Genomic DNA, 15,969 nt, shown 5'->3' with positions numbered 1-15,969 from the left:
GGTGATGGACAGGGAGGCCTGGCGTGCTGCAGTTCATGGGGTCACAAAGAGTCGGACAGGACTGAGCGGCTGAACTGAACTGAACCATTCAGAAGTGGAAAAGTAAAATGCTTCATGTCTGACAGCTAATTCTTCCTGAAATATTTATCAGAACCAGGGGACATATGATAGCTGCTCTTTCTCTGTAACAATATGAGCCCTGCCCTCTGGACTGCTAACTACACAGCATTTTCATCCCGTACAAAAATCATTTTAAAGAAAAACAAGTGACCACGAAGTAGGGGATCCTTTTCTTTCTCAGTCACAAGATCCTTTAGCGGCTAACCTCCTTTCGGTGGAAGAGAGGCAAAAAAATAAAGCCACTTTGGTGCCGTGAGGAAATCTAAGAAAGACGCTGAGTCAAGTTGGCTCCTCATAAGTCCCTCATCACCAGCCAGAGGGAAAAGTCCTTAACAGGAAAGGACCTGACTGCTCTCACAGGAAGGGCAACGGATTCAGCCGCTCGCGGAAGGGAACGTCACCACCGAGTTCTGCGGCGGCTGCCAGAGCGTCGGCCATCAGTTAGCACCTCCCCTTCCTTTTGGGAGTAGTAGCTAGGCAACCGTGGCCGTCTAGGAGAGAGGAGGACTGGCGGCTGCGTTAGTGCCCCTGGCGGGGAACAACGAGCGCTGCAGTTACCTCTTACAGTTTTTACCCTCCCCTCTCTCCACCCCCTTTGCCCCCGCCCACCCCTCCGACACTTCGGCTCCTCCCTCCTCTTCTCTCTCTTACTCTCCTTCCTCCTCCGCCTCCTCAGCTCTTGGGCTAGAATATCTATGGGTCGAAACGTGATGCGATGAATCCGAGAAAGACCGAAACTGGGACGCGGAGTGCGGCGGAAGCGGCGGGACTCCTGGGCATGGGGGCTTCACCACAATAGAGACAGCGCCCCCACTCTCCCCCGCCAGCCCCTCTGGAGCGAAGCCCCCAAACCCCCCCAGGAAAAGGATGGCGGCGGCACCTACCCAGATCGAAGCCGGTGGGTGGCTGTGTCCGCGGGTTAAGAGGATGGGGGCTTAGCGCGGCGGCTGTCAGTTTCTTTTGAAAAAGCTTCTATTTCTCTTTGCCTCCCTCTCAACCTCTTCCCACCCCCACCCCCTCTCCTTTTCCTCAGAGCTGTATTACCTGATCGCTAGATTCTTGCAATCCGGACCCTGCAACAAATCCGCTCAGGTGAGAAGGGGAAGGAGATCTGGGAGTCTTGGGGAATGGTTCCAATGGGGAAATCGAGGCAGCAGAGTGTGCGGTTTCGTTGTGGTTGAGGTAAAGGCCGGCCTTGAGTAGCTCTACAGTCAGCGGCTGGGTTCGAATTGGGGAGGGAGGAATGGGTGATGGCTCGAGCTGCTCGTCATAATCCGTGTTTCCCTTTTGCTCAGGTGCTAGTGCAGGAACTCGAGGAGCATCAGGTACGTAGCCCCTTCGGGAAGAGGTGGGTAGGGTTTGGGTGAGACTGGAGGAAGGGGAGGGCAAGTAAGGGGCGGAGGGCAAGGGCTGGGAGGGAGCCTCGGATCTGGGCACTCATAGCTGTTTGCTACAGGGGTGAACCGGCTCCTTCCCTCAAAGGGGGCGGATATCTCTGGGGTCCTAACTCACCCCATTTTATGCTTGTGGGAGGTGGTTTTTCAGGATTTCCTCCTCCTCGGCCTCCTTCCCCCCCACAGTCGTCTAGCTCTGAGACAACAGCTATCAGGCCAGAGAAATAAAGACGCCAAGGGTCGAGGACCCGGACCCAAGCTGGGTCGGGTTGATGCGGAGCAGAGGCTTGGCCTTTATCGTTGCCCCCTCCACCCTTTCTTTTTGCCGGCCCCCAGCTTATTCCGCGCCGCTTAGACTGGGAGGGGAGAGAGCACCGAAGAAGCTTCGAGGATCTGGTGAGTAAAGTTTTCATTTCAACTCAACCCAACTCTTTCTTCACTCCCTTTCCACCACCTTGTACCCCCAGCATACCCCCGACCCTTCTACCGACGCGGCTCTAGAGCTCGGTGCTGAGCCGATGAACGTCCCTTCCCCCCTCTTGGCGAGTCGGAGAAAAGGTATCTTGCCCTCCCCTTGGCCTCGTTTGTTTCCACCCGAAAACTTTGAAGAATGTGAGTTGGTTATCAGAGATGCCGTATTGTGGTTTATAAATATGTTACAAACATCAGGAAAGGCCTATTGTAGGGGGAAAAAGGAGAGAAACCCGGGGGTTATCTTGGGGCACGTACCAAGGACTGACGCTGGCCAATGACAGCGTTGGTAACAGCCGGGAGTTCCGGATTAGTGGAAGAAATCTGGTCTCTGGTTGGTCCTGGCTTAAAATACGGGAACTGAGGCCAGGCTTAGCCTTTTTTTAGTGGGGAGCAGTCGGGCGGCACTGCGAAGGGGCTTCCGAAGGGGAATTGACAGACACGGGACTAGAGAAAAACGGCACAGTTAAAAATAATAGGGAGCTTAGAGCCAATTCCAAAATTTGCCAGGTTTAGATAATCGACTGCGGAATAATAGCATAATCTTTGTATAGCTCAGATTTTAGAAAATAGCTTTAGTCATTATTAAATTGCGTTTGTGTAGTTAAAATTTCACTAGATAAGAACTATATGCGTTTTTTGAGGATTAATGAAACACGGTTTGGGATTTACAAGGAGACAACAATGGTTTTTAAAATTTTAAAATAGAATATAGTTTAGTTAAGGACCAAAAGCTTTGGATTGACTGTTGTTTGTCTTATAGATATAATTCATAGTGTAAATGCATCTTCTGTTTGGCATTGACACACACAAAAAGGTGATCCTTTTTATTTGGGGGGGGGGGTGTGTTACCTTGTGTTATCCACTGGCACAGTCAGTTGGAAGGAAGTGGAAGGAGAAAGATATGATGTTGCTAAAATCTAAATTCAGCCACTTTTCCTTCCGATAAGATCCGAATGGAGGAAAATTAAAGAAAGTTGGAGGGATATGGTAGATTATAAATATAAATAACATAATTTAAAGTTTGCTTTCAGCAAGACAATATTTAAATTACTTTGGTGTTCATTTGATTTTTCTTTGTATTAAATTACAAGAATGAAGCCATGCTAATTACCCAATCTAAATTTTTTAGTTTTGCAAAGCACAGAAAATGGTATAATACTTGCGATAAGGATAAACTCCATCATCTGCACTATTATTAATGGCAAAAATTATCGGATAAAAATTATTTCTGAAAAATTGCATGTATTTCCAGTTTATTTAATCTGTAGTCAGAACTTTTTGTTGGACTGAAGTCCTGCCAAAAAAGGGCAAAAACAACAATGCCTACCAATATGTTCTAACACTTCATGACTAATGTGGTTTTGAAAATAGTGCTTCATACTAAGCTGTATTGACAAATTTTTTGGTTAACATTTGTCTCTAAGTGTACCATTTTAAACAAGTAGCATTTTTTAAAAGGAAAACACTTTTTAAAAATTAACTTGATGTGGTAAAAAGGAAATGAGCATCAAAAGTATTAAAAATACAGTCTTCTAACCACACACACATATACGCACAAACACACACAGAGAAAAACAAAAAACTAAACAAAGCCCAGTTTACTAGACTTCCTTTCCTTATATTGTAAAGGCATATTTTCATGTATTTGCAATAAGTATCCACTTCATGCTTTATGTTTTCTTAACACTTTTACATATACTTATCTATATTTGAATAGCTATTGTTATTTTAATGGCAAGGAAAGGTTCAGTTTTATTTAAGTTGCTGTGATTAGAATTCAATTGCTAGTTGAGCATTTGGGTTACTTGCAGTTTTTCACTAATATCTTTGCGTAGTTAAGTAGTCATTCTGCTTTTTCCCGTTTTTTCCCCAGTTTTCCTGGGCTATATTTCTGAAGTGGAGTTATCAGGTCAGGGGTCTCATCCATTTTATATATTATAAAATTGCTCTCCAGGAGATTGTACTAATTTATAATCTAACCATCTAGATACTTAGAATGAATTTTTAAAATCTTTTGGTGGCTTTAATAGGTGAAAATAATCCTCTTTATTTTATTTATTTAATTAGCTCTTTTCTGTTAGTGAGGCTTTTACTTTAGCAAGTTATTTTTAAATTATTGTTAATTTGTATATTCCTGTGTATACTTGATTTTCACCTTTATCTTTTTAATTTATTGTTTTTATAATTCCTGATACATTTTTAATTTTTATATACACAGAATTTCTCTATTAATATTATCCTTAGTTTAGTGTTATTTTTTTTTGTTTTTAACTTAATTTTTATATTGTACATATATGCTTTTATTTTTCTACACCAGGATCCAATTTTTCTAGGGATAATACATTTTGATAATATGGTTTTATTTTTAGTCATATGTCTGTTCTCTACCTATAGATTTCTTTGTAAGGGGAGATGAAGCAGAGCTGAATGAGAATTTGAACAGAAGGAAAAGAAATGGCTGAGAACTGAGTGTGTAGTGTTAGACTGATTGCTAGATTCATCAGTTGTTGATAAAAATGATTTCAAATCTGATGTGAGATTTTGAGTGGCTTCATTGTAGGAGAGATGGATTTTTTTCTTGGGGTATTTTTTAAAGTGCTGTTAGAACAATGGATTTAAACTGTTATCTTTGATTTAGCTACATATTTTTGATTGAAATTTAGGATAAAGTGTTATTAATTAGTGTAACCTTATATGTTAAATTATATTGCAGAATTTCAAACTTAAAATGTACTGGGATATTAAAAGGAAAGAATATAAGTGCATAATAAAGAGGCAAAGGAGTATAAACAAGGATATCAAAATACTGAAGTTGCATAGTCATGTATACTACTTACTTGAAACAAAAATCCTGCCTTTCTGTCCATATGTATATTTTTAATTGAATTGTAAAAAACTATACTGCTTAACTTAATTTATCCAGAAGAATATTAAGATAATATGTTGGATTACTTCAGCACTTATTACTACTGTTACTATTACATAGTCTAAAAATCCCTCTTTTTCTTTCTTAAATCTGATTTAGTGTTTTTACTTATAATTTGGAACACCAGGAAAGGTGCTTTTTTTGTTAAACCTACTTGCAGCCAAATATCAACATATTGGAATATAAAGTGCCTTTTAAAGAAGAGTCTTGGTGAATGTTTGTCAGTATATGTTGAACTGTAACATTTTTGATTATGACATTAGAAAATTCTAAACTAACTTTCAGAGTTTTGTAATAATACAGGGAGAGATTTGAAGTCAGAATGATTGTTTCTGAAGTTTGATCTGAGTATTTTTCTTTATTTCTTCTTGACTTATTTACAACATAATAGAATTAGATTTGCTTCTTCTTAAGGTAGATAATTTAAATAATTACAAATGTCCTTTCATTTGTGGTGACCCTGTTGAATTGTTCACTATTTTATTGCTTCCTCCTTGGAGCTTTACTGGGATGATCATTGGGAATGACAGAGCAGTGAGGATAGTTTTTGTTAATACACAAATTTTACATATTGGAAAGATGACTTGGGAACATTTTTAAAGACATACCTTAAGATTTTTGAATCATTTTGTGGGTACTTCTATCATAAGACTGAACCAGAGACATAATTATCTTTAGGTGTGATGTATATTTTTACATTTATTCAGCATTTTTCATCCATAGAATTGAAAGCACCCAATTAGTGCTTACATTAGGAGTGGCATAGATTGTATTGCCTTTGTTTTATATGGAAAAGACTTGAAGCAGTTTTATGCTATATTAAAAAAAGAAAACTTTATCAAGATTTTAATCTTCACTCGTATCTTTAAAAGTAATACATCTATGGTGATATATGCCATTATAAGAATTTACACCTGCATTTAACATACTTAAGTTTAAAAATGTTTTCACATTATTTCATTTGATCCTCACCAACTGCTTTTAAATACCACATTTGAATTACAGACATACGTGTATTTTTTTCTCCTCTTACCCAGCTCTTGTTCTCTAGTTACTAGTAATAGCTTAAATTGTCCAGTAGAACTGTAGAATGATCTTTGAGTGCTAGTAGCATGGTTATTGCATCTCTAAGTGTGGAAGCAATTTAAGCATGTGTGACTTATTAACTGTTATGTGAACACACAGCCATAGTTAGGAACAGAATGCATTGTGGGAAACCAAAAGGCTTGTGCTGCTTGACCCCCTTGTGGATATAATGCTAACTGATAGGTATGGCAGACAGCAATCAGTGTCTGGAAACTGATATTCTTCGGTACTGATTTGCTTGAGCCACATCAGTTTTAGCTATTCATCTGGATTGATCTTTGGCTTTTTCCCCCCACACTTGGGCTCTAGGAATACATTTTCAGTGATTAAAATCCCTTTGGAGATTTCTCATTAGTCCTAGGAAAACTGGTATCTCAGTACAAATGAGATGGTATTAAGGAAATGAAGAGAATAAGAATTTGTATTGGATGAATGTTTCTTATAAAATTTTGTCCCGAAAGAACCTTTGTGACATTTGACTATTTAGTTTGTGTGTTTTTGTTAAAGTTTTACTGATGTTGGTTATTGATTGATTAATAAATTTTTGTAAGGATTAAAATAGTAATTTAAAGTCAATTTAATGTATATGTCATATTTTACAGATGCCTTTAACATTTTTCAAATATAATTTTGTGGGTAGTAGAAAAGGCCATAATATTTAGTCATTACTTGCTGAGCCACCCTGGGCAAGTTACTTAACCTCTCAGAGAATCAATTTCTTCATTTATAAAATAAGAACCCCTACCTGTTTTGCAAGGTTATTATGTAGACCAAATGAGTTAAATATGAAAGAATGCAAATGAGTGCAAATAAGTTGGTTACTACATTTTACTATATTTTAAAAATAGAACAGAGAGTTTGAATGACCAGCATTAAAATCTGAAGAACTGTGACCCCAGAATTTATGTTTTCTTAGCTAGCTAATTATCACTACCCAATTTTCCTAGTAGTTTTTTTTTTATAAGGTAAGGGGCATATATAATAGTAATATTAAAAAAAGAGCATTTAGAAAGTGTCAGAATTGAGCCCAAAATGAGTGTTTTTGAAGTGCATCTGTGTTAAGTCAAACAAAGAATGATCATTATATCAAAAGATATTTAGTGTTATTTGCATTTTTATGAATTATAGAAAATAATTCAGTGTAATACTGGAACAGTATTCACTGATTTTTAAGAAGTGGGGAGCTGTTTTTCTCATGTCTTGTTGCACGGATCCTCAACCCTTCTGATTGATTTCTTCTTATCCTAATCTTATTTTCTACACATGATTGCTAATTTATTTCTTGTACTTTGTATTACCTTGTTGAAAGTGTTTTTCTTATGCCTTTTAGTACCTACCATGGCACTTTATAATTAGCTAGTTCTTATTTGTTCAATTTTCTTAACTTTTTAAAAAAGTGTTTCATGGTATATGCCTTTTTACATATGCTAATCTGCTAGCTAGTATGGAGTTCTTTTCATTGGATCTTTCTCTCCTGAGAAACTTCTAGAATGTGGGTGGGTCCTTAGTTCTTGTCTTGATATCATCTGACCTCAAGGTTATAGTACTTTTAGTACTTTCTTGAGGCAGTATAACCCAGAGAATACTTGAGCCCTAGGTGGATTGCTCTGCCTGTTTCATTTCTGAGGAAATCTTAAAACTAATAAAAAGATGCTATGAACAATGATTAATATTTTCAAAAGAAAGTGATAGGAAGTCTTAACACTGTAGCCCACCCTGTTAACCAGTATTATTACTACAACGGGAAGGCCTGTTTTCTTTCCTTTGCTGCCCAGTTTTTCATTTCTCCTTCAAATTCATTAAATATTAAAACAAATTTTTTGAAATTATAAAGGTATTCAATATTGTAGACATTTATATTTTATTGGAATGTATCAAGCAGAAAATAAACTATTAATTTTTAATGTTTTCTTTCATTCTTTTTTGTACAAGTATATGCATTTTTTTCCTTCAAAATCAGATGGTACTTTGGATAGGGTTTGATTTTTTTTTTTAACTTAATGTTGTGGAGGTACATCTTAAACCTTGAGGAGATATATGTACTAGGCACTATACAAAGTGTTTTCTTTTGCCTGGAATGCTTTTTCTTTGTCTCTCTTGTTAACTTTCACTTTGAATCCAGGTGTGAAATTGGACATGAACCCCTACCCCAGGGTGAATGAGGTACTGTACTTTATTCCTTTAGTTCTCTGTACCAAACCTCTGGGCACTTGTAGATTTGATTTGTTTCTATCTACTAGTTCTCCCAACTCGGATTATGGATTCTCTTGGGGCAGCAATTTAATCTTTCATTATATCCCTATACTTTAAACATCTGAATGAATGAACGCATAAGTGAATGGTTTTTTTTTGTTTTGTTTTGTTTTACAAATAATATTAAGTAGCTATCATTATTCCCTGTTTTACAGATGAGGGAGCTCAGAGTCAGAGAGGCTGAATAACTTTGCAGGTCACATAAGTAGGAGCCTGGGGATGCTGGAAAAATTCAAATCCAAGTCTTTTCTACTGTGTCACACTCCCAAAAGGAGTAACAGCTAGTCAGTTTTAGAACCTGAGTAATTCAGGCTCTTAGACTTCAGAGTATCATGCTTATCTTAAAGCCTTGCTGTATTTTTCAAAATCTGTTTCGTTTTCTGTACCTATATATCAAAAAGTCCTGTGATAAACTATGCATGTGCTTTTTCTCTTCCCCCTCCTCCACCAGAAAAAAGAACATTTTAAATCTCAGATAAAATGTTGCATTTTACTTCTTGAGCATATTTCTCAGTTTCATTCTTCATTTTTCCTGTGTAGTCATGATTTTAGTTAGAAAATAAAATACACAATTCTGTTTTCTTCGTATTTTAGTTACTTGTCTGATCCTATTATTTCAAAACGCCAAAGTAAAAATATTATCATGGCCATCAGAAAATTAGTATTTCAAATATAGCTCTTGGTGCAGGCCTGGCCCCCTGAGATTAGGGACCCTTTGTGTTTTATTCAGTGCCCAACTGGATTTCTTTTAACTAATTATGACTAGTAGGATCTCTCTGGTCTTCTCAGTAGTCATAATGATTCTGAAGTGTGGTAATTTCAGTTGTTAGATTTGCTCTTTAGGTCAGCTAGTCTTCCTGTTATGAAGGTTTATTTATAATCTAGGTTTCATTTAATTTCTTTCAGTTTATTTAGATTTATAGTTTTAATTTTTTGCAGTCTTTGTGTTAATTACCATTATTTTTCAGCTGCCTTAATGGGGCAGTAATAGAAATAACAGTGGGCAGAGAGACCCAGATTGCTATCCATTCATTGTGACATTGGACATCACTTCTCTGAATCTGTTTTTCCTACTCAGATGTGGAATTAATTATATATAAGGATCCTTCCAGTTCAAAAGTTTTATAATTTAACTCCTTGGAGTTTTTTTTACAAAATAATGCAGAAGTTTGTATTATACTCTTGAACTGTGTTTTTAGAGAATGGTTTTGTTCTTCCAATCCGAAAGCACTTGTTCTGTTACTTGTTGGTCATTATATTCCAGAAAGAGAAACTTGGTTAAATAATTGAAATTAGAATGCTTTGAGTTTTAGTCAAAAAATGGCTTTTAATAAGGCATTAATTTCATAGAATATTTTAATACATATTTTTGATATTATATTTTATTATATATTGCATTATATTCACCTGTAATTCTAATACAGAATTTTTTTAAAAACTTAGAAATATAATTACTGAGTGTAGATAAGAGTTCTTATGTTTAAAAAGATCACCTTTAAGAAATTCCAGCTTTAATCAAAGAAAATGCATTGAAGTAAACGTTTATACCACTTAAAAGTCCTGAAGTTTGATTTAGAAGAAACTTATTGCAAGAACTGTGCTGATAAAGTCTGGAAGCCTGCTAATTTTATTTAAAGGAGAAGAGCATGTTCAAACTCAAAAATATTGTTATTGCCATTGTGTTGATAGAATCTATGTTCCTCTAGTACTGTTTTATAATCAAATTTTTATTGATTTTAGAGGAATGAATTTTTGAATGGGACTGCCTAGAAGTTGGGAGAAGGCAATGGCACCCCACTCCAGTACTCTTGCCTGGAAAATCCCATGGACAGAGGAGCCTGGTAGGCTGCAGTCCATGGGGTTGCTAGGAGTCAGACACGACTGAGCGACTTCACTTTCATTTTTCACTTTCACACATTGGAGAAGGAAATGGCAACCCACTCCAGTGTTCTTGCCTGGAGAATCCCAGGGACGGGGAAGCCTGGTGGGCTGCCGTCTCTGGGGTCGCACAGAGTCGGACACGACTGAAGCGACTTAGCAGCAGCAGCAGCAGCCTAGAAGTTGAGTAATGTTTCTGTTGTATAGGGTGAAAAGCAAACTTGTGAAAAAATTTAATAGTTTATAATGCAGATTTTCAAGGGGGAGAATTTAAGAGTAGATGAGCCTTGTTTTAGTTGCTCAATTAATGATTCTGTGTTTTAAAATTACTGAGGAAATGATAAAAAGTTTATATGATTGTTGGTGCAAATGGTAAAGAATCCACCTGCCAATGCAGGAGACACAAAAGAGGCGTAGGTTCAATCCCTGGGTTGGGACGATCCCCTGGAGGAGAAAATGGCAACTCATTCCAGTATTCTTGTCTGGAAAATTCCATGGACAGAGGAGCCTCGGTAGCTACAGTCCACAGGGTCACAAAGAGTCAGACAGAAATGAGCGTGCACGTGCACACCTGTGTGTGCACGCACATACACGTACACACACACACCTGAAAATCAAACATCATTTTTTTAAAAATTTGTTTTCATTATTTATTTGGGTGTACACAGACATCCGTCTTAGTTGCGGCAGGCAGGATCTTTGATCTTTGTTGCTGCATGTGGGATCTTTAGTTATTGCATTCAAACTCTTAGTTGTGGCATGTGAGAACTAGTTCTCTGACCAACGGTCAAACCTGGAGTCTTAGCCACTGGACCATCAGGGAAGTCCCTAAACATCATTGTTTTTATAAAATGAAGTAGCCAGGGGGCCTAAGATTTCAGTTTAAGACATAATTGTTGGAATATTCAACTTTAAGTAGTAAGGGTTTTTTGAAGTAAGATTATATTTATTTATTTTTTGTCCTTTTCTTGCTGCTTGATTCTTAATAAAATTTATATAATCATAAAAAAGACATAAATCTGACAGGTTTCTATAAGACAGTAATTCTAAAAATTCATATCAGAGAACTCCTATTTTCTGGGTATATATTACTGTATATTACAAGTTCCAGGGTAGTTAGCTTTTTGTAACTCTTGAGATGGTAATGAAATGAGAAAAAGAAAATGCCCCTGAAGACATCAACTACCATCATGTGTAAAGCCTTCTTATAATATTTACTTGGTGGAAAATGTTAACAGAAGCCCAGTTTACACAAGACAGTTTTTTTGGGAAAAAGGCACAGACTATTATAGATGTTAATATGCTGTATTTTAAGGCTTTTTTATTTGTGATGTATATATTTTGGGGAGTACTAATTATATTTATGTGTAGGCCTATTTAGGAATGCCCTCTTGTGGAGAGGATGAATTACAAACTAGGATTCTAGGATATCAGTGTCTCTGAAAAGGGAAAGTTGCTCAGTTGTGTCCGACTCTTTGTGACCCCATGGACTATACAGTCCATGGAATTCTCCAGGCCAGTATACTGGAGTGGGTAGCCTTTCTCTTCTCCAGGGGATCTTCCCAACCCAGAGACTGAACCCAGGTCTCCAACCCAGGTCTTATGCATTGCAGGTGGATTCTTAAAGGAAGTCTATCAGTGTCTCTAGGTAACAACAACAACAACAAAAAATGGCTTTTAAATTGAATCATCACCTGCTTTGACTTCAATATTGCATGTATTATTTTAGTTCTATGTAGTTAATTGCTTAGAAACACAACTAGAGTTGTGTGAAATAACTGAAAGAATTTGCTTGATCCTTTGTCCCAATCCAGATGCAAATGAAAGGTAATCAGATTAACTTGCCATTCTTCCTGACCATCATGACAGTTGCGCAGGCCCCAGTGATTTGGGTAGATCAAAATTGGTTTGTGGGGGCTCCTCTGATGGTCCAGTGGTTAATACTTCCACTGAAGGAGGCATGGGTTCTATCCCAGGTCTGAAACTAAAATCCCACATGTCATGTCATGTGGGAAAAAAAAAAAAAGGTTTTTGAGGGGGTTTGTAAAAGATAATTGGCAATAAGTAATTTTAAAAAGTCATAGTGGATCACTTATCCTCAGATCCTACGTACATGTTGGATTGTAGTTCTTCAACCTGTGTTTCCTAAGAAAACAATCTGATAGGAGAAACATTTTTCCTCTGTGAATTCTTCTGATATTGCTTATAAGTAGACTTTGGTTTTTATTTATTCATTGATTCAATGAACCAATATTTATCAAGAACAGACAAAATCTCTTCTGCTGGTGATCATTAAGGTTGAGTTACAAAATTATCTTTTGTACTATATTGTTCTTGATTTGGTGGTAATATATTGATGTGTGTTCTATGTGATGGCAGGTACACGCACACATAGGTGTTGCTCTCTCTATAGCACTTATAAAGATTGGCATTGTAACTATATAACTAGATAGATTTTAGGACCTTTTATCAAGATGAGAATGTAGATGTTCTTTTTGTCTAAGGATTTTTAATATTCTAGTTTACTCTGTTTACTGTTTTAATAATTAGGTATTGATGAAACACATCAGTAACTTTAACACTAGCTTAGATAAAAAATGGAAACCACTTTTGTTGTTTTATTGTCTCATTCCTGTCTGCATTTGTTAACCATCTTCAAAAACTGTGTTTTAAAAATGAGTTGTTACATTGAATTTTGAGTATATAGCTTAGTTGTTTAAAACATGGTATATAAAATTATCATTAATTTTATACTCTTTTGAAAACCAATTAGCTTTTTTAGGGAAAGAGTGCTGCTTTAATTAAGCAAATATGTACTGTTGATCCTAAAGGGGCTTAAGTGGGAGTTTTATGGATGTACTACCTTTGTTTGCATTATCATTTATATAGAATCTAGATTCTCTGATTCTTGATTAGTTTATCACTGCTGATCAAGTACTAGTAGAATTAAGCCATCCTCTTTGTACTTCTTTAGGTTTTAGACATGCTCATTTTTGCTGTTTTGTAACACTTATTTGTATAAGATTAACAGCTAAGCAAATGATTTAATCAAAACATGTAAAAGTAAGTTAAACTGCCTTGTCATTTACATGTTCAGTTCAGTTCAGTGGCTCAGTCGTGTCCAACTCTTTGCGACCCCATGAATCGCAGCACACCAGGCCTCCCTGTCCATCACCAACTCCCGGAGTTCACTCAGACTCATGTCCATCCAGTCAGTAATGCCATCCAGCCATCTCATCCTCTGTCATCCCCTTCTGCTCCTGCCCCCAATCCCTCCTAGCATCAGAGTCTTTTCCAATGAGTCAACTCTTCGCATGAGGTGGCCAAAGTACTGGAGTTTCAGCTTTAGCATCATTCCTTCCAAAGAAATCCCAGGGCTGAGCTTCTTCAGAATGGACTGGTTGGATCTCCTTGCAGTCCAAGGGACTCTCAAGAGTCTTCTCCAACACCACAGTTCAAAAGCATCAATTCTTTGGTGCTCAGCTTTCTTCACAGTCCAACTCTCACATCCATACACGACCACAGGGAAAACCAAAGTCTTGACTAGATGGACCTTTATTGGCAAAGTAATGTCTCTGCTTTTGAATATGCTATCTAGGTTGGTCATAACTTTCCTTCCAAGGAGTAAGCGTCTTTTAATTTTATGGCTGCAATCACCATCTGCAGTGATTTTGGAGCCCAAAATTAATTTACATGTTAATATTTGTTTAAATGGTCCTTAATTCTTTGTAGCTGTTTCCTAAATTTTGTTGAAGTGTTAAATATTGTAAATGTTATTTTCCTTGTTGTGTACTTTAAAATTGTACTTTGTTCTATGTTGGAGCAGTTTGGTAATGTTTTTAAACCAAATTTGTTTTCCTGTATTTTATTTATGCTTTTTAGGTGGCAGCCAATGCACACATTCCTCCAGACTACCTCCTTAAAATTTGTGAGCGGATTGGTCCCTTACTAGATAAGGAGATCCCTCAGAGTGTTCCTGGGGTACAGACATTACTCGGTGTTGGTCGGCAGTCTCTGTTAAGGGATGCCAAAGGTAAGATTTTTACAGTTTTTAGAGAAAGGAATATTTTTATGTGAATGAAATGTTCCTAGGCTTTTCTAAATACTAATTTTATTCTAGTGTTTCTTATCTTGCCAGTCTTGTTTTTATTTTCCTAGTGTACAAGTAAATTTCTAGAGGCCTAAATGGAGCCCTTTTCTATAAAACAGTGAATACTGTAGAGGTAAAGAATATAAAATCTCTTTGTAATCCTGTGGAATAGAGATCTCAAAAGATCACTGCTTTGATTAGTACAGTATAAATATGTAAAATATTCTTTCATTACATTTTGATGTTCTTAATCTTTGACTCTTGATATTCTAATCACAAGGGGTATTTCATAACAAGTAAATTTATTATCTGTCAAGATGTTTATATTTAAAGATGTTTAAACAAAAGTATCAATCCTTCATTTTTCAGTAACAATTTCTCTACTCCACTCTTTTTCATTCTTTTACAGATTTTCCCCAAAGTTGTTTTTTTAATTTATTAATTGATTTATGGCTGCACTGGGTCTTTGTTGCTGTGTGCAGGCTTTTTCTAGTTGTGGTGAACAGGGGCTCCTCTCTAGTTCTGGTGCTTGGGCTTCTTATTACAGTGGCTTCTCTTGTTGCGGAGCACAGGCTCTAGGCTCTAGGACTTAAGTAGCTGTGGCATGTGAGCTCATGTGAGTAGTTGTGGTACACAGGCTTAGTTGCCCTATGGCATGTGGAATCTTCCTGGACCAGGGATTGAATCTGTGTCCCCTGTATTGGCAGATGGATTCTTAACCACTGGACTACCAGGGAAGTCTTCCCCAAAGTTTTACGTGGAACCCCAGTATGTAAATTATACAGATAGAATTTTCTGAACATAAAAATGTGTAATTAGGTGTTAAGGATGCCTTAATGAATTAAATACTTCAGGTCTATCCAGCAACCAATTTATTTCTGTTTTGCTTTTTTAGCAAATGTTTTTAAAAATCCTAATTCACAAAGATAAAGAAATGGTTGCATAAATGATACCAGTTTTTTATTATCTCATTTTATAATTTAAGGAAATTCTTCAATTCAGTAGCTTGACATCTTTCGGGAGATTAGTAGAATACTTTTGTTTCAAAGTTGAATTATTAGGAATATTTCATATTTGCTTGAATTTTGACATAAACATTAAAGACAAAAACACAACTATTTTTACTCAGTTTTCACCTGATACGTAGTGTTGTTACCTGTTACAGTACTGGCAGTCACTCTATAACATGAGCATACACAAAGTATAAATTTCTGAACTTTACCTGGCATACTTGTGCTGTATTCATTTCCTTGCTTATACAGTTTTATATGAGTAGACATGTGTAAGCCTAAAGATCCAGAAGGGGACCAATATAAACTTAAAACCTTATTAATCCATGACATATTTACATAAGACTCAAATATATGTATAATAAGAGCTTTGATTCTAGATCAGCACAGAAAATAAAATATCCTGATGATAACATGAAGGCATTGGTGTTTACCTTTCATAATATAGATTATAGCATGTTTAAACATATATATGTTATTTTCTTATTGTGGTTTTAATAGTTATAAATGTATTTCAACAAATGAAATTGAAAATAGACATTTGCCTCTGAAGTACAGTTTAAAAAATATTCTACGCCTTGACTAACTTTTGAATCTTTTTGTATAGACTGTAAGAGTACACTATGGAATGGCTCTGCTTTTGCAGCTCTACATAGAGGCAGACCTCCAGAACTACCTGTAAATTATGTGAAACCTCCAAATGTGGGTGAGTAATGTCCATGTGAGGTATAAACACAT

The 15,969-nt window shown here is 36.6% G+C and overlaps 1 protein-coding gene across 8 annotated transcripts in view; it reads left to right on the top strand.

Moving 5' to 3' along the window:
* The first annotated feature begins 603 nt into the window (after window positions 1-603).
* BRWD3 (bromodomain and WD repeat domain containing 3) overlaps window positions 604-15,969 on the top strand; it is a 156,926-nt gene continuing 141,560 nt past the window's right edge. For 4 of the 8 annotated variants that reach the window (XM_086389869.1, XM_086389871.1, XM_086389868.1 and 1 more), the window contains exons 1-6: window positions 604-1,018; window positions 1,154-1,212; window positions 1,416-1,445; window positions 1,851-1,910; window positions 14,014-14,164; window positions 15,839-15,937. In XM_086389869.1, coding sequence (XP_086245995.1) covers window positions 988-1,018; window positions 1,154-1,212; window positions 1,416-1,445; window positions 1,851-1,910; window positions 14,014-14,164; window positions 15,839-15,937 — 430 coding nt within the window. In that variant the 5' untranslated portion in view covers window positions 604-987. Of the gene's footprint in view, window positions 1,019-1,153; window positions 1,213-1,415; window positions 1,446-1,700; window positions 1,911-14,013; window positions 14,165-15,838; window positions 15,938-15,969 lie in introns of those variants that run through there. The other 4 variants (XM_086389873.1, XM_086389872.1, XM_086389875.1 and 1 more) reach the window with 4 other exon arrangements.

The sequence above is a fragment of the Bos grunniens genome, chromosome X (genome assembly GCF_055505025.1).
Source record: "Bos grunniens cultivar Pamir isolate PY7600 chromosome X, Bosgru_T2T1.0, whole genome shotgun sequence".
NCBI lineage: Eukaryota > Metazoa > Chordata > Mammalia > Artiodactyla > Bovidae > Bos > Bos grunniens.
This window is presented reverse-complemented; position numbering and strand designations above follow the sequence as displayed.